This window comes from Haliaeetus leucocephalus, unplaced genomic scaffold (genome assembly GCF_000737465.1).
Source record: "Haliaeetus leucocephalus isolate CR32 unplaced genomic scaffold, Haliaeetus_leucocephalus-4.0 Scaffold165, whole genome shotgun sequence".
NCBI lineage: Eukaryota > Metazoa > Chordata > Aves > Accipitriformes > Accipitridae > Haliaeetus > Haliaeetus leucocephalus.
Window position 1 is genome coordinate 410,918 of NW_010972601.1, and position 17,935 is coordinate 428,852.

A 17,935-nucleotide genomic window follows, 5' to 3' on the forward strand; every position below is an offset into this window, starting at 1 on the left:
AGCGGTCCGAAGGGACGGATCCTGCCCCAGGAAATGGGGGCTGTCTGCTCCAGATGAGAGCGGACAGTCCCTCCGCATGGGGCTGGAGCTCTGCTGATCGCAGATCCCCGTTCCAGTGGCAGGGAGACGACTGCCCAACCAGCTCAATCCACGGGAGGCTGACCAGGTGAGAAATAACATGACACATGCAGGCTGCAATGGGGGGGGAAGGCTTTTATTGATATAAAAGTATATATAAATAATTCTGTCCCTTTCTTAGAGCAGGCAAGGGAGAAATCCATCTCCAGCACAACCTCTGTGGGGGTCCCTGTGCCTCAGCCCCACTGCAGACCGGGGGGGACTGGCCACCCTCCGGGTGGGGGGGCCTGCAGGGATGGGGGCAGATCCTGCACTGGCGGCCAGCCTGGCGGGTATTGGAAAGGCGCTGGTTTCTCAGGCAGAGCACTGTGGAGGTAAGGAGATAGAAGGGGCAGAGGTGAGATGCGGCCGTCTCAGTTTGATAGCAAGGCCCTGCTTAGGGGCTGAGCTTCCCTGTGCCCCTTCTGCTAGCCCCTAAAAGAGGAGGGGTCCAGCAGAGGAGGGTTTTGGTTATCAACAAGCATGTATATTCACATGCACCCACCCCCTCCCCCGCAAATCCAACAGCAGAACTGCTGTATAACCACCCCCAAGCCCATTCAAGTAGTTGGTGCTTGCTAAGGTACTGCATGTCACTGAAAAATAAGGTGGGAGCACTAAGGTGAGGGGGTCTGCCGGGGGGGAGAGCAGGCGCAGCCCCCCGAGGGGGCTGGCAGCTGGTGGCAGGAGAGGCCCCGTGCTGGGAGCGCGGCTGGCCCCATCCCCTCCCACCCTCGGCCGCTCTCCACTCTTCACACAGCTGAGTTGTGAGAAGAACAAACAAAATTAGCAGATGTTTCTTTCCCAGCAGCCTGAATCCCAAGCCAGCTGCGCACTTCCCAAAGGACAAGGACCCCTCGGAAACGGAGAAACTGCCAAAACGATGGGGTGTTTTCACAGAAGCACCCTTCAGCAGGGGGAACAGGCTTCCTCCTCCAACTCACAGCTTGGGAAACACGTTGTTTCTGTCTCTCTCCCTGAAGTTTACTAGTTGGGGCCACTGCAAACAACACACCTGACTGAAGAAGTGCAAAAGAAAGAAGCATTGCTCCCTTGTCTCCAGCTGAAGAAAGTGCTTGGCCAGGGCACGTTTAAATTCATAGGAAACGTACCTTTTCCATTAATTCCTGAGTGCAGGAAACTCATTTGTTCTTTAGCAGAAGCCCTGACAGCAGCCTTCCAGCTTCTCAGGCCTCTACCTCTGATACTGATGAATCTTTTTAATTGTTATGCCAGAAGAAATCTAATCAAACTCCTTTACATAATGCTCCAGAGAAGCAGCACCCTCCTCTCCCTGCAGGGCCAACGATGTGGCTGAAAGCCAGCTACAGAAGTTGAGTGCAGTGGTTTTTAGGCAGCTAACACAGAGCAAAGTCATTTGGTCTAATGCTTATCCCCTTGATGGGGATTCTTCAGAGCCGAGGATGAGACAAGACTGCTAGGACACACACGGGCAGGAATATTTTGTGTTACATCCAGGCACTGTCGCTCACGCAGGCAGAGGAGCCCCCGCAGCAGCAGTATGGTGGGGTGGGGAGCAGGGCAGGGCATGCTGCAAGGTGGAACAGCACAGCTATCAACTAATGAGCTGTTCTGTGAGCAGCAGAACTAATCAATAGGGAGGATGCTGTCTGGGTATTCAATTCCCTGGGGTCTCATAAGATTCAAGTCCTATCAAAGGTTGACCTACAGCTGGAGCATTCAGAATGGCTGTCCCGTGTGGATTCTCTGGTGTCTAGCAAGGGTCAAGAGTATTTCCCTTCCGAAGGTGTAAATGGGATCCCTCTCCTCTACCCCCTTCCACATTCATGAAACCTGTAGTATCTCAGTATCTTTGAGGCCTCAGACCCCTTTCTGATGGAAATCAGCAAGTGGCCTCCATGGCAATTATGGCAGAAGCACACACTCACGTGCACTGACATGCTCCGTTTCCTTTGGAAATCAGCTTAAAAATCAATCACACCCTGGCAGAGCTCCATTGCTAAGAGAACTACACGAACTCCTTCCAACTCCACCTCAGCTCTCCAGAAAGCACTGGCACAGCGTGACTTTGAAAATACGCATCAGGTGGAGGCTTCCAAATGAAGATTGTCCCATTGAGCCCAGCCAGGTCGGGAGAGCAGCTGCACGAACGATGGGTGGAAGGCAATGTGGCAACTCTCCATCCATGGGGCTAATTTAGGTGACGGTCAGAAATGGTGCTCAAGTTACTGCTACCCTTCAGCCAAGGCAGTACTTGGCCACAGGGCCACCTCTAGTCCAACGTGGCATTTTCTTTGCACTGCGGTGTACTTGGAGACCACAGAAGGTGGTAGCTCCACCTGTGATTGCCTGCCAGGTATCCTGCTAAAAGCCCCCAGCAAGACAGAGGCAGAAAGTCAGCTACGCTCGGAAGCTGAGGCTTAACACAGCAACAGCTTCCCATCAAACTCTGGGAGATCATGCTTCCATCCCAGCTTGAATCCTTCCTACTCAGTGCTACCAGAGAAGATGGAGGTGGAGCTGGGTCTCTAGCATCTCATTTTGGAGATGACTGCCCTTGAGAGCACTTTCTCTTTGGTTTTGTGCAGACTAATGATCTTTACTGACATCACCAGCCAGGCAAAGCAGCCCCTGGGCAAGTTATCATCTAAACCCACAAATTCCCCAAAGCACCGTTAGACTCTGCCAGAGATTCTGCCACATTTCAGGGACCTCAAGGACCGCAGGAGGGAGAGGGAGCTCCTTGGCCTTAAAAGCATTTTCAGGAGGAACATGGACTCCCCAGGCACCAGGAGCACAGGGACCTGCCTAAGACAGGCTCTGTTCCCTGGCACCGCTAAACAACTTCTCTGGCAGACAAAGCAAAACACACAGTTGCTCAGAAGGGCAATGCTGGGGCTGGAGAGCACAAGGGGAGAAGAGAAATAAATGATAGGGACAGGTGTTGGCAAGGCCAGATAGAAGAAGAGAAGCTTTGAATAGCTGGTGTTTAGTTCCCGTAGTAGATGGTTTCTGAGCCTGCAGGGACAGAGGCTGGGTAGAAAGCAACAATCCTAGAAATCCCAGGTCTTGTGCATATTTGGAGGCAGCAGGGATCAAGTAGTTATGAAGGTCTCGAAACTCCTCTAGCTATAGCGATGGCTGTCTTCTGCAAGAGATCATCTACCCCAAGATCAAGGGATTCACGGGCAGGACAAACAAAATGGGACAAGTGAAACGTACAGGGGGTAGGAAGGTTACGGCAGCCAAGCTGATGGATGGAGTGAACAGAAAGCAACAAGCCCAGACAAGCACCAGAAGGAAGATCCTGCCTAGACCAAACACAGAGAGGACAGGAGCAAATGGAAAAAGAACAAAAGAGAGATTTGGCACCTGCCCAAATGTCATCCAATTAAGCCTGCGGCAGTCAGGTGAGCAAGGAAACAGTAGGCACCGGCAGGTGCCCGAATCTGAATGAATACTGCGAGGAGGAGCTAATTCCACCCTCTCACTGGCAGGGACTGGCAGAGATGTGCAGACAGGGCAGGCAGAGGATGGTGAAGCTGTCAACAGATGAGACCAGGTTTCTGCCACTGAACTCTGGGTATTAATAACTCAGCACCGTGGTGGCACTGTCCTTCCAAGCATGTCTATGCGCTCTGCAGAGAGCACAGAAGCACCCCTCTGCTTGCCTTCCCCAGGAAAGCAGCCACAGACAGCAAGGCCTGGCTTGCCCCCCAGGCACATGAGGAGACACGTGCATGCATCTCTGATGCGGGCACCCAAGTCCGGATCAGGCGCGCAGCGCTGGCAGGCTGAGTGTTAAACGATAGCTCAGGGGGTCCCATCATGTTGGGGCCTCTGATCACCTGTGTCTTCTCCCATCCCACTCACTCCCCTCTTGTGGGTTCCCCCCTCTGCATCGTATGGGCCAGAAGCAGCAGCCAGCCCTCACGCAGATGCTCCCCAGCCACCAGTACCTGTTACTCTGAGCCACGCTCAGTCTCTTTGCTCTCTTGTCCAGCCAGTCCTCGATGGTGCCAGGCGGGATATCTGCTCCCTCCTGCCGCAGCTCCTTCGATCTCTGCTCCCCTGGTTGAGAGAGAGAGAGAGAGAGGGCTATCAGACCCTCATGCTGCAGTCCTTACACTCCATTAAACCCGCTGCTCATTACCCTGCATAGTTTCTTATGGTGGAGGGTTTGCAATTTGCCTGTGGCGGCCCCTCCTCCTCCTCCACTGTCCACCTGCCATCTGATGCTTGGCCTCCTCACTGGTGACAGCTCCAGCCAGACAGAGCCGGGAACAAGAACCAAGCCAGCGAGCACAGTGGCAGTTCAGGCACTTAACTGAGGGGAGTTTGACATCTCCCTCCAGGGTAGATCGTCCTCATCCTCGCCTGAAACAGCCTCTGCTGGCCCTAAGCCATTTCCAAAGATGTGTCCCTCCAACTGGCAGGACGGACTTTGCCACCTCTGCCCAGTTAGGTGGGAGTGACAGGGATGTCTGTCCGGATCGATGCAGACTTGGCAGGCCGCGACAGTCTGAAAGGTTCAGAGTGCGCATACAATCAGGAGACGGGATTTCAGAGATGCTGTCAGGTCTGTTCAAGGTGCACACTGCGTGATGCATCCCCAGCCCCTGCAGAGACAGGGCAGGAGGTTGTTGCCCAGCCCTGCTCAGACTAGGTGCAAGATCAGAGCAGACCGCAGCGGCGGGAGGGAGGGGAACAAGTTCCTATGGTTTCTCATGCAAGTTAGGAACGAGCAAGGCAGTGCCAGTAGGAAAACTCTGCTGTCTACCAAGAGACAGGGCAGCCTGAGGTCCTTTCAGGCTTTCAACCTCTCTGTCACCCTGGGGGGGTTTGCGTGGGGCAGATGCCTGCAGGCACCCTGTCCTGCAGCACTGTCCTCTCTGGGAAGAAGGGCACAGAGCCAGCAGGACAGCCCAGCACTCACCAGTCCCTCCCACTGGGCAGAAATCCGCAGCTGCCCAGTTAGCAAAGCTCCCAGGTCTGCCCTCGGCACCAGTGACAAAGCAGGAAGGGAAGCTAGCGGAGAACAGGGTCTAGCACGAGTCCTTGACACGAACGACACAGTCATACTCCTGACAGCACGTCAGGCAGAGCGGGCTGAGAGGATGCTCAGAGCTATTAGATCTCCAGTCTCATGGAAAGTTCCCACCTAACAGAAAAGGGAATGTGATACTCTGAAAAACAAACACTGGTATTAATAAAAAGGAAGCCAAGGCAGCTGCGTGTCATTCCCCTTTGCCTCGCTCAACAAACCCTCCAGGGACAAGTGCTCTGAGGGAACCCTGATCCCACTTGGAGATCAACCTGCCAGCGGTCCCACCCCAGCAGCAGCCACCTGCAGCCGTGCCCACCAGGAGCCTGCTCCACACCTACCCGCCATATGTCACACGTTTAAGGAAAATATTATACGTTTCCAGACAGGGTGTGAAATTAATATTGCTTGGGCAGAGTGAAGGATCACTTCATCCTAGTGGTGGCAACCAATTATTCATCTGCCTGTTGAATATTAATAAGGATGGCAGAAATGTGCTACACAATGAGCAGCCGGAGATGGATAATTTGTCATCCAGCCTTTTCATCTGCTGCTGCTGGGAGGGGTGACAATGTACTCACTGCCACCACAAAGACAGCCTGCTGTGGTCCTGATGTCGAGGTGCTGCTCTGCAACCCAGCGATAAGGATATGGTTGGAGACAGGACTGTTCAAATCTCCTACAGTTATTCCGAAGGAGCAAAGCCCCAGCAGAGCTATTCGGGGTCAGCCCAACAGCCTGGCCAGCTGAGGGCACTGGGGAGGCAAGAAGCTCAGTCTGGTGAGCTAGGCACTGCTTTAGACTCAGGATATCTGAATTCAGCTCCCAGGTTAGACTTCCCTGGCAACCTGGACCACAGCTACCTTATTTCCCTTTGTTCCAGGTTTCTCCACCTGTTGAGTGCCTGGGCACATCCCACCTCAGCAAGGGGAAAAGCAGTGGTTGTGAGAGGCTTCGATGAGGCGAGGAAGAAAATCAGAGAGAAACCTCTCCCACCTCTACCTACCACCAAGATTTCCTTTTCATCCCACTCCAAGCCCCAACACAGAACAGAACAAAAACTGCCAAATCCTCTCTGTTTAGAGCAGGGAACCCCAAGGCCACTGCCCCAAAGTGCCACAGCAAAAACTGGTGGGAGCCCAGGGATTCAAGCAGCCACAACACACTGTCTTGTCCAGAAAAGCTCGCTGGCTGCTGTGGAACGACTCCAGACTCATGCTGGCCTAAATGATGCCCCAGGTGTCCAGATTAGAAAGACATCCAGCTGGCTCCCCATTCATGCAGCTCCATGGGTTACTGCTCTAAAGCACTCCAACCCTCAGGCTGAGAAATAAGGCAGCAGGTATGGGCAACTGTCTGACTCTGTCCACCTTGATGCACACCCATGAAAAAGGCAAATCTTTCGTCTCATCTTCCTCTGAAGCACACACATCCCACCCAGGGACCACCAAAACAACTGTGAGATTGGAAATACCCCTTGAATGTCAACAGGTATTCCAAGATGTAACTCTGAAACACAATTACCAGCCCTTACTCCTAATACATGGTCGTGCAGCCAGCCAGACTGCAGCAGCAAGACAGGTGTGAAGGTGCTTTCTCCCCCCGCTTCTCACTGGGGTGTTTGCTTCAAAGTCTAATTACAGCCAATTAAAAGAGCATCTGTAGTCATGAAGTGCCTCTCTAATGATGCCAGAGTGGGAGTCCAGATTTATCTTCTCTCCCCATGCAACTTTTAGCATGAGTTTTCTTCCCAAATGAGGCACCACTGTATGCAAGATGCCACCACCAGTACCAAGCAGGTCACCCAGCAAAAAGATTTACATGTAATCCTTCAGCTCCCTCCCTGGGCCAGAAGATGTGTCAGTCCAAACTCCTCCAGAGCACATGAACAGCAGCAGACTGCGGCTGAAAGATGAGGTTGATGAGGCCCTGCAACACGAGCAGCTTAAGAAGTTACTGCCCTGCAGCCAAGAAGTGGCAGCCGACTGTGAGAGTGCTCCTTCTCCTGCTCATCACTAAGTTAAACTGGTTGACTACAGCCACCCCCAGCAGGGTCACTCATATTCTTTCAGTCGCATGGATATATTGCAAACACTCACCCAACTGTGCCCTTACTCGCCCCTTGCAGCTCTGGCTAAATGGAGCTCACACGAGACGCTGGGTTGTGTCAATACTACCAGCAGAAGTAACACAGGTTAGCAGGGAGCCAATAACTTTAAGCAAGATGGCAATCTGACAGTGACTTTTCCTGACATGACTGTACTTAAAATGACAGCCTGGAAGTGTCTCGCTGATGAATGATGCAGCAGATGCAGAAGGCCAATGCTTTGATGCGGTAACAGCTGGGAATATGCCTCCCTCCCTGCTGAAGGTGGAAACTGTTGCTTCTTGATGAGTATATTCTACAGGGTGCAGAAACGCTGAAGCCAAACTAGGACAAGCTCTAAGCTGTTACAGAACAGCGAATCGTCCAGAAATTTTCCTGCTTCACCCACAAGACTAACACAAACAACAGGGTGAATTCCCTGCATTAAAAAGTCCAAATGTTAAGAATAATGTAATGTTTCCTTTGGCTGTAATAAAAATGCATCATTAGCAAGGGGAGCTCACTGACACAGAACTACCAACACCAAAGACTTAACAGGGATTCAGGGATAGGTTCAATATTTACATGAGAAAGTAAGTGCCGTCACTGTTTGGCAGTGTTAAAAAAAAGTCAGAAAAGGCTTTGCTGTGGTTTAGGATGCAAGCCCACCCCTGAACACAGGTTAGTGGGCTACACCACCTCACTACAGGATTTCTTTGCACCCTTTTCTGAAGCATCTGCCCCTGGACAAGGGGAGACACGGGTTCAACGCAGTCTGACAGCTCCTCTGCTTCTACGCCCATGCACCAGAGCTGAGGAAAGCGAAGTTAAGGAGCACTGCGGACTTACCAAGAGACTGTCCATCCACTTCTACCCCATCAGAGGCAGAGGGTGGTCATCTGCAGCATGGTCACACAAGGCTCTGCACAAAATGGTGAGAGGGCTCTGGAGCTTCCAGCATCTCAGCTCATCTCAAATCCCCGACTATCCCAGGCTGCAAGGCTGTCAAAATCTCCCAGACGCCGCAGGTTCAGACGGGAAATCTCTGAGGACACTGACAATTCAGTAAGAGGCAGCCTGATCTAGACCACTGCTCTAACCTGTACTGTATCATCTCACCGCCTGCGGCCTGCGATCCCTCATAGCACACAAACGCCAGGACTAGGTGCTAATGCATATAGGGACATTACTGATGGAGGCACCTGACGGACATGCTATGAGGATCAGGGCTCCTGCATGACTAATGCAACCTGCAGTCCAACCTGCCATCACACAAGCTTGCCTTCAACTCTGCCCTAAGCCTGCCATCTGAGACACTGATGCTTCAGTGGTCTAAGGAGTGGTGAAACATCCCCATGATGCACCAAATGGCGGCTTGGCTTTTGCAGCTGTTCTTCCATCCAGTCTACCGTGTTATGGGCTGCAACTTTTCTCCACCAAGTCCTGCTGAGCTCTTCCCTCCATCAAATCCCTCCAAGCTATCTACGGGCTCAACTGACCAGATTTAGAGGTCTGCGTCATGCTCAGCCTGCTCGCTTGGCTCACACGGGATTTCCATGGAGTAACACCACAAGAGGTGAGCAGGATTTAACTCTACAACCAGGCATTCATGCTAGAGCAGCACAGCCAAAGACAAGGCACCCTGCTGTCCCCTGGCCATCACTCCTTGAAGTCTAATTGTTTAATTAAATGTTTGACTTGGTAATACAAATGCAAGGTTTCCAAGTAATCTCCCAGGAATCAGCTCTCTCACTAGCCAATTCTCCACTTACACCTGACCCATTTGACAGAAGTCAATATTCAATAACAAGTGTAATTGGCAAAGAAACCTGCCCAAGCACAGAGGAGCTTGCCAGCCTTCCCCTGCAGCTCCGCTCTGCTCCAAAGAGCTTTCACTTTCCCTGCAATAAACAGCCTTCAATGACTGGAAACGCTACAGGTTCCTGCAAATAGGCTGACATCCTATGCCACCTCTCGGGAGCCCAGCACTTAAACCCTGCAGCAGAGAAGGGTCGAGGAGAGGTTCTGGGCTAGCAGCAGGGAAGAGGAGCGCAACTGCCAGCCTGGCACTGCCGCTCCAAGAAGGGCTGGCTGGAGTGCTCTGTCTCCTGCGCAGCCCGACGAGATAGGTTTTATTGACTGCCAGTGTTGTTCAGCAATTGATTCACAGAGTCGCCTCAGGGACTCACAGACTGACTCAGCAACAGCAAGGACTGGAATAGCTCTGTAGTGCCTGCCTTCCTCCTGCTCCCCAGGTTCACCAGAGCCATGCCTCCCCAAATCTGATCCCTCGAAAGGCTAGGAGAGTCTCTACCCCATGCACACCCCAAATCTCATATGTATGCACGCGCGCGCGCACACACACACACACACACTCGCTTTCAACACTTAAGCCTGTGTTTGCCAGACTATTGGCAAAACAACAGTTGGCTTCAGCTAGCAGTGTGGGCACAAGATCTGCTCAGAAGTTGGGCTGCATTAGGAAGAGCGCTGCCAGCAGGTTGAGGAAGCGATCCTTCCTCTCTGCTCTGCACTGGTGAGGCCATGTCTGGGTGCTGTGTCCAGTGCTGGGCTCCCCAGTACCACAGAGACAGGGACATAATGGAGGGAGTCCAGCAAAGGCAAGAGACAATGGTCACAAACCAAAATACAGGAATTTCCATTGAAATATTAAAAAAAACCCAACAACAAAACCCCATTTTTATTGCAAACATGGTCAAACACCGGAACAGATTGCCCACGGAGGTTGTAGAGTGTCCAGTCTTGGAGATATTCAAACCAGAACTGGACGTGGTCCTGAGAAGCCTGCTCTAGTTTACCCTGCTTTGAGCAGGGTAGGGTTGGGACTAGACCATCTCCAGTGGAGACCTCAACCATTCCATAAGTTCTCACCAACACCTCACTCACATTTTCTCTAACCACCAAAGCAACGAATCCTATAGAGAAGACAGAGCTACCACCCCTTTTAGGGCAAGGAGGTGGTACTCTCAGAATGAAAAAGTTCAAAAGTGCTCTGGAGAGTCACAGCAGGGGAGCAGCTGCCATTCATCCTCTGCCCAAACTTCAGTTCCACCCAAGGCCATGTGAGCAGAGGCCACTTCTGGATCCAAGACCCCATGTCCTCTCCTCAGAACAACCCAACTGACAGCAGGCTAGCTCTTCCCAAGAGCGGAAGCAGCAGCTCCCTGGTAATAGAGAGCTGGGGGGAAATAAAATCCATAAATTTAAGGGGAAGCGATGTACCAGTGCCCTCTGCTGCTGACTCTTTTTATTCCCTGACTGAAAAAAGCCCCCAGGGCTTGGAAAGCCCACTCTTCTGCTTCAGATGCTTGCTGCTAAGTAGTAACAGCATTGCTCAACTCTAGGTTTGTGCCTGTGCCAGCAGATCAAGAGCAGAAAGCATATGAAAAACTGCAGCACTTACAGCCACGCTACAGGCTCACATAGCACCGAGAGGCAGGCGGGAGGGATCCACGCTTGGCTTGCTGCGTACAGGCAGCACAAGACTGCAGGCTCTTGCTGCACAGCCCCTCACGTGCCCCTTTGCAGCCCACACTCCCTGCAGCAACTCCTCCTCCTCAGAGACCCCTGGATGTTTTCTTGTTCGAGGACTCACCTTGAACCTGGGCACTCAGCTTTTCCAGGTCCTGCTCTGTCATGTGGGAAAATCTGCAGTTGGACCCAAAATCACACTGTCCTGGAACAAAAGCCATGGAACTCCATGAGAGCTGCACACACAAGGTCCTCCCTTGTGTAAGTGCATGCAAACCCAAGATCCATTACACCTGCATGCCAGACACACAGGCTCAAACCCTTCACTCCCTCCAAGACAAGCACACATACCAGGGCTCTCCAGAACAGCCTTGGGCTGTCCCATGAAGGAGCTGCTGGAGCTCAGGCAGTTATTTCTACCTCAGAAGAACTCACCTGTTTGCAGAAACTTCCGACAAGGTTTCTTGGTTTGCTCCTCTTGCAGGATAGCAGCAGCATCTAGGGGAGACAAAAGACAAAACAGGGTAAAGATCTCTTGCACAGCAATACCCCATCATATCATGGTCCCAAACAGGTCAGTTGCCTAGTGGGAAGCCATTTTACATGACAACCAGGAACTTAAGCCACAGACAAATTGACAGTTAACAGTCCCTGTTTGCACCCCTGGCTTCAGCTTTTCTCTGGCTTGCGAATATCACCTTCTTTGCTTTCTGCTTCATCCTTTCTCCCCATGGCAGTAGGAGAAAAGAAGCATGACAGAAAAGCAAGGCCTCTGCAGTGCTTCTGCGCAGCAGAGAAAGACCAGGCAGACTCACAGAGCTCTCAGAAAAGCCCTGTCTGAGGCCTCATAGAACCCTGTGCTGAGTCTCCAGTGGACACCACTGAAACAGTCATTCACCTCCCAGAGACGTCCTGGGGAAAACGAGCCCCAAACATACAGCAGCTCCCATAGATTGTGGAAGAACTTGCACTGGGTGATGCCAGGCCACAGAGTCTGGAGACAAGAGGAGACGAACCCCCTAATCAGGGATGGGATGAGGAATTTTATCAATCAGAGGAAAATCAAGGGTTACAGCCTGGTGAGAAGACAAGTCCCAGGTAATGTGCCTCACTATCCCTGACCCAGCTAGAACTGGGCTGGGGCTGTTGGTCCTCCACACTTGACCACTACAGAGAACCTTCCCAGCTTCCACATACAGTTAAGCAGACAGCACAGCCACCCAGAGCTCTGCAGGGTATTTCTCACCTAGCCACGGGACAAACACAACCTGCAACTCCTGATCCTGAGGAACCAGAAGGAAGCAGAGGAACATACAGACAACAGTTTCACAATCAGTTTAACTCAAACTAAGTCTTTGCTACTGCCAAAATACACAGTCCTATTCTCTCTCTCTCAGACCCTGGACACACATTCCCACCATATTCCTCAGGCTGGCACTAAGACACACGTAACTGCATGGTGAGTCAGGTCAGAGTGCCGAGCTGGGTGAGAAGCGTCCTGTTAAACAGGCAGAGGATGCAAGGCTTTCCTCCAGCACGTCCTGACACAGCCTCCAGCCCCAGAATTCCAATTCCTCCTCTGCCAAAACCTAAATGCACCTAGCTCTCCTCCTCTGCTAGCCCACTTGGCTAAGATAGGTTTGAGCATACCAGTGCTTTAAGCTGCTTTCCCAGCCCTTTCACCCTTCTGGGATCTCCAGTCAAGCAGTCACATCCTCGGCCTCTCCCACAGCCACCCTCAGAACCGACATCTCCACCCAGTGCAAAGAACTGCTGCCAGCTTCCCACCTGTTCACACAACACATGTGTACAGCCTGCCCTCCAACCCGCTTTCTCCACATACACACCCATATTCCTTGCTCCTTGCATGAAGAGATCAACTCTGGTTTGCAGAAGGCACCTAAGTCACCTTCAGAAACTGTAGCTCACTTTGTTCTCCCAGGTCTCCTGTCTCAGGTTTGCTCATGATGCCAAGAGAGCTTTATCTGCAACTCCTGTTCTCAGAAACAACCTCCCTATCTCTTCCAGCTCATTTCAAGTCCCAGCTGACCTTTACAGTTTCCCCTTCCCACATCCAGATACATGAGGGTTTTGCCCCTGAGACAGCTTGACAGCAACAGTATCAAGTCCGCAATTCACTAGCACAGACAATCTCAATATAAATCACCAGTGTTGATTTATTTTATGTATTCCCCCCCACCCCACCTCATCCATCACCTCCCCAGTCCCAGAAAGGGAGTGGCAGACAGTTGGTAGTACCCACCTCGGAATAAGTCGTACCAGACTCTCTTAGCCCTGAGATGCTGCACTCCGTTGAGGTGTTTCTTCCTGTTGTGAAGGTTGTCCTGAAAAGACCTGTCACAGTAGTCACAGAAGTATCTTTTCCCCATCTCTCTTCTGGCAGAGCAGATCAGCGTGGCCTGGGAACCATCATACAGATCCTCGGCGCCCAGCCATGCCTGCCCTGGGAATGGAGGATCCAAGATTTACAGCGCCTGCTTCCAAAGGAGAAGAATTCAAATCATTTAGGGTTGGCAGACAGGGAAAGAGGTGAGACCTAATAGTATATATTCTTGTCCATCAGAGACTGGTAAGGCAGCATCTGCTGCATGTACATGGTAGAACAGGCTCAGATCTGCATTGCTTACCTCTGTTACCCAAAGAAACAACACCTCTGCTGAAAGAATTCTCCTTCCCTGAGTCTGCTGGAGTTCAGGTCACACAAAGCAGAGACCCCAGAGAGCCAATGGCTCCCAGCCACCACCTGTACCAGGGAAGGTGCAGCAGAAACCATCCAATGTGCAATCAGGAGGAGCTAGAGGTCCATGCCACAGCCTCCACCTGGGGGCCCAGGACTTTAACCCCATACCAGAGACAACCTCCACAAGCTGTCATGCAAGAGGAAGGAAATTCCGCCGTGTCCATCTCTACAAGGTAAGGAAGAAACCCAGCAACTCCTCAAAGATGAAAAAAAAGCTGATCTCACCTGTACTGCAAGTGAGAAGCTGCATTACAAGCACTAAAGGATATAACATTTTGTTCAGTTCACCTAGACATCTATTTACTCCTTTACATCAAGGACTGCTCTCCTCATTCTCCCCAGCCTATGGCAGCAAGATGTGTCTGCTTCACCAAGTACAGCACTTCCAATAACTGAGATCACAACAGCCTTACAGCCAGGAGGAAAGAACCCCCAACTCCACAGCCACTGAAAGCAACCTGGAGATGCCTGGTTCTCCTCCTCCCACAGCAGAGACAGGCTTATCACACATGTATTTGTAGTCCAGAGACTCTGCTGTGGAGTACCGAGAAGTAATGGGACAGAATTTGAGTGCTCTCATCTGTGCTGGGCCTGGAGCAGCCCAGACCCTGGTAGGGCAGATGGGGTTTGTGATTAAGTGCAGGCCTGTCCCCATTTGCTGTCCTTGCTGGAGGTTCAACAGATAGCCTGAAGGAGCTGTAAGTTCTCTCCCAAGTGATATAAAGGTACCTGATAAACGCCAAAGATGGATGGACTGGGAGATAAACTCCAAAAGCAATTCTCCAGTTTTTGACACCTTGACAGCCAAATGCATTTAAAAAATGGCACAGACACCAGTGCAACAAATAAAGATTTTATAAATAAAACAGGGTCAGAATCAATCACAGCCTCCCTAACGATTCCTCAGAATCAGCGGGAAGAGGAGCAGCAACAGGCAATCCCTCAGAGCCAAGCATGCTGAGCTAAGGCAGTTCTGCCAAGCCCTCCTGCCAGCCAGCCATCCTGGCATCTCATGAGCAATCGCACCAAACTCCCTTCCATCCCCCACTCCTGAAAACTGCTGCTTCAAAAGTCAAGCCCCTGGAAATCTCGCAGGCCTCACACCACAGTTAAAATGTAGTCTCCTCCATCTGCATTCAATGGAACGATCTTCTGATTTTTTTGAATTGGCTTGCAAACCTTCACACTGAAAGTAAAATGTTCAGGGACTCCAACTGAACTTGAAGACTCCTTGTTTTAACGTCCTTTTCCTTGTTCTCCAGGTGGAATATCTGGTTAGGAGGCGATGCTGATCAGCCAGCCACCTCTCCCTGATGTGACTGCAAACTGTTTCACCTGCAAACACAATCAGGCTTGGCTCCTGCTAGGAAGGAGTTAACTCAGCTCTCTAGGGCTTGAGGTCTGAAATTGTCCTACTCCAGCCCAAGAAACCAAAACCAAGTGCTGCTTAATGAAACTTAAGACATCACTTCCCCCCATCCTTTACTAGATCATCCCAGGGTTTTGCAGCCAGCCTGGCAGCCAGCTTTGCTGCACTGTGGTGGGGCTACTGGAATCCAGAGGGAACGCTCTTACCCTCCGTGTCTGGCCCACTGGCAGGCTCTGCTGTGGCTTTTAAGTACTGAAAAAAATCTCCCTCCCAGATCTTATGCCATTTCCCAAAGTTTCTGATAACATAAAAGCTTCCTGCTTCAGCGGCTGGTTCCTGTACTCCATCTCTGCAGAAGCGGCTGCTGTGAACGGGGAAAACAAATGAGATTCTGCAGTGGTCCCACACAAGTTTCCACAGATCTCAATGGGAATTCTGCCTGCAGAAGCCCAGCAGCAGCCAGCCTTTGAAATCGTATTTCAAACTTTTCCTTTCATCACCCCGACAGCAATAATTGCAGAAGCTCGTTCCCCCTCCTTCCCGAACAACGAGGGCAGAAAGCTCCTACAGATTTCAGGCAGCTAGGTCCCACATCCCAGAGGTGCCGGCTCCCAGATTCTCCTAGCAATTCCCATTGCAGGGGATGAACGGAATAAAAAAAGCAATTAGAGGAGCATCAGATTCTCCCAGAGATCGCCCCCTCCAAAGATTACACTGAACTTATTTCCATCTTTTTAAGAATTCAATTGCATGGATTATCTTGGCTGGATTCTGACAACTCTCTGCAGTATCAGCAATCCACAGCGCTTTGCACTGAACTAGTATGTAGGAATAAAAGCTGCTTCTGAGCAACACTGGCTAACCTATTTCCATTTTCCCAAATGGCTCAAACAGTAAACAAAGAGCATTATTCAGTTGAAAACAGAGATGTTTTCTAATTAAATCCATCTTAGTCATTATGAAATAAAGTAAATGTAGCTGCTTTATAAAGAACTGCTTCAGCTTGGCCATTTCCTCTTAACATTTCTAGACCCTAATTTGCAATTGAATTCGGGCGAATAGACCCCTGGACCCACAGGCAACCATAAACGATTTCAGACAGGCTTTGTACCAGCTTAAAAGTCTTTCTGCATAAATCCAAATACAAAAAAGTCAGGGCTTTGTCTTGTATCTCGATGCTTAAAAGTATTAACAAAAAAATCCTCTGCTGTAAGCCTCTTGGAGGCTTACATTGGAGCAATGTTTTATGAGAAATAGCATGTTCTAAGACACCTAGCAGGTGTTTCACTCATCTAGCTGAGGTGCTTGGTAAAACTCCAGGCAAGATCTCCTGTGCGCCATCCTAAATTTTCCCTTCTCAAATTGCTGCCAAAACACTCCACGTTGCGCTCTGTTAGCTACAGATTTTATTTAGGACTCTCCAGGGGTTCTTTCACCGATTTCCCCGAGACGTGGACAGAGGGAAGAAGGTGACCCAGAAACGGGCATATGGCAGACTTGTTTTCGTCTGGGTGTAACTGCTTTTCTCCACGCTGAACCCTGAGAATTGCTGCTGGGCCTTGACCTCAATTTCCTGCTTTCTTATAGCCCAGGCTCAGGGCCATTTCAGCCACTTTGGATATCTAGACAGATGTGAAGTTAATTAAATCCAAGTGTCAAGCTTATGATACTCAGCTGCCAATTTAAATGTGCTCATATCTCTACGGGAACACGCAAAACGCCGGCAGAGTCTGCCAGCACCTTCACAATGACAGAGGGCCAGATTCTGATTTTCATTACACCCGGTGTAAATCCGGAGCTGGATTTGGGATTAACACTGACCTGACCATTACACAAACGCATGACAGTGGTAGCAGTTTATAGGCTATTGGGGAGATTTGTCTTAAAAGACAATCCCTAGCAGTTAACTTTGAAAAATAATTCAGCTTTTCGAAGGGCTGGCCCAAGGTCTAACACTATACACAGGGCACAGGAATAAGTTAGGCACCTTCCAGCCTCTGTAGCAGCTTCCAGCACAAGCAGAGGCTTTACCCTATCCCAGAAATCCCACGGATCTCCACAGTAGCTGCATGCAGGGAACCAAACATAAAAAAATTAAGAGAAATGACTACGCAGCCAGACCACATGCTCTTTCTGAGTGGCTGAGACAAATGAAACGACAGAGTGAGTGTTACTTGACGATCTGTTCTGAAATTTAATGTAGATGCTTGTTTAACAACAATCCTGTGGAGGGATGACTTCAACTTTAAGATTCCCCTGCCCCCCCTTGTCTGTCCTCCCTTCCCAACCCCAAATTTACCTCTCTGCCCCATCAGCACTGGAGCCCCTTCGCCCTCGCCGAGGTTAAGCAGAAAGAAAACACACAAAGAGAGGGCGGCAAACAACAACGCTTCCACTTCAGTTACGCCACATGGGGCCACGTCCCGCTCTTCCCGAGGCCTCCGAAGCGTTCTCCGCCTTTTGCTAGCCACAGCATCCATCTCCTGCTCAGACTACACCGATGCTGCCTTCTGCCCTCCTCAGCTGGCCCAACTAACCAGAAAACACCCAAACTACCCCCCACCCTCCCCGAGGGGGTGAGCAGAACAGGACATTAACGCAAAACCCTCTTTCTTCTCCGTTTCACCCCTCATGGGTCACTCCAGGCTTCTCCTGCTCCCCAGCAAGGCCCACCGCCCCCAGCTGCCCCCACGACTCCACGGCCGGCATTAGGCCCGTCCAGCAGCCGGGGAAGGGCTCACCCAACACGCCCTGTTTTGCTGTAGCTGATACGAGGCCTTTAGCCCACCGTCCCGTGCTATAACGGGCTGATTTCACCTCAGAAAAGCAGAACAGACAGACTCGGGTTGCCCAGCGGAAGCCGCTGAAGGGAAGCGGTGCTAGGAGGGGACGGTGCTTCAACCCACAGGCCGAGAAAAGCCCCTCAAACCTCCTCCTCCTCCGGGCCGAAGCCCCCCACACCGCGGGCGGCACTCACCTCCGGCCACGACTCGGGCCTAGGCCGCGCGGCGCCTGCCGGGAGCGGCGCCTACATCTCCCAGAAGGCTCCGCGCCACGTCACCCCGCCCCTTCGCGTCCGGCGGC

At 51.3% G+C, this 17,935-nt stretch overlaps 1 protein-coding gene across 2 annotated transcripts; it reads right to left on the minus strand.

Annotated features, from left to right (window-relative positions):
* Positions 1-207: 207 nt before the first annotated feature.
* ZMAT5 (zinc finger, matrin-type 5) lies at positions 208-17,869 on the minus strand. Of its 2 annotated transcripts, none has more exons than XM_010563328.1 (6): positions 17,829-17,869; positions 12,985-13,216; positions 11,157-11,219; positions 10,846-10,926; positions 4,059-4,170; positions 208-444 (listed from the first exon to the last, which is right to left on the minus strand). In XM_010563328.1, exons 2-6 carry the CDS (start codon positions 13,109-13,111, stop codon positions 315-317), a joined length of 513 nt encoding a protein of 170 aa, XP_010561630.1. In that variant the 5' UTR covers positions 13,112-13,216; positions 17,829-17,869; the 3' UTR covers positions 208-314. The 2 variants fall into 2 exon arrangements, with proteins under 2 accessions (XP_010561630.1, XP_010561631.1); XM_010563329.1 differs by lacking the exon at positions 17,829-17,869 and adding an exon at positions 17,151-17,788 and having other exon boundaries at positions 12,985-13,219.
* Positions 17,870-17,935: the final 66 nt, after the last annotated feature.

Bases quoted from the DNA above. Each gene is read 5' to 3' on its own strand.
- ZMAT5 (XM_010563328.1), bottom strand. From the start codon at position 13,111: ATGGGGAAAAGATACTTCTGTGACTACTGTGACAGGTCTTTTCAGGAC. The intron at 4,171-10,845 runs GTGAGTCCTCGA...TCTCTCAACCAG, and splicing joins GCTGAGTGCCCAGGTTCAAG to GGGAGCAGAGATCGAAGGAG. The intron at 445-4,058 runs GTACTGGTGGCT...TTACCTCCACAG, and splicing joins AGCGTGGCTCAGAGTAACAG to TGCTCTGCCTGAGAAACCAG.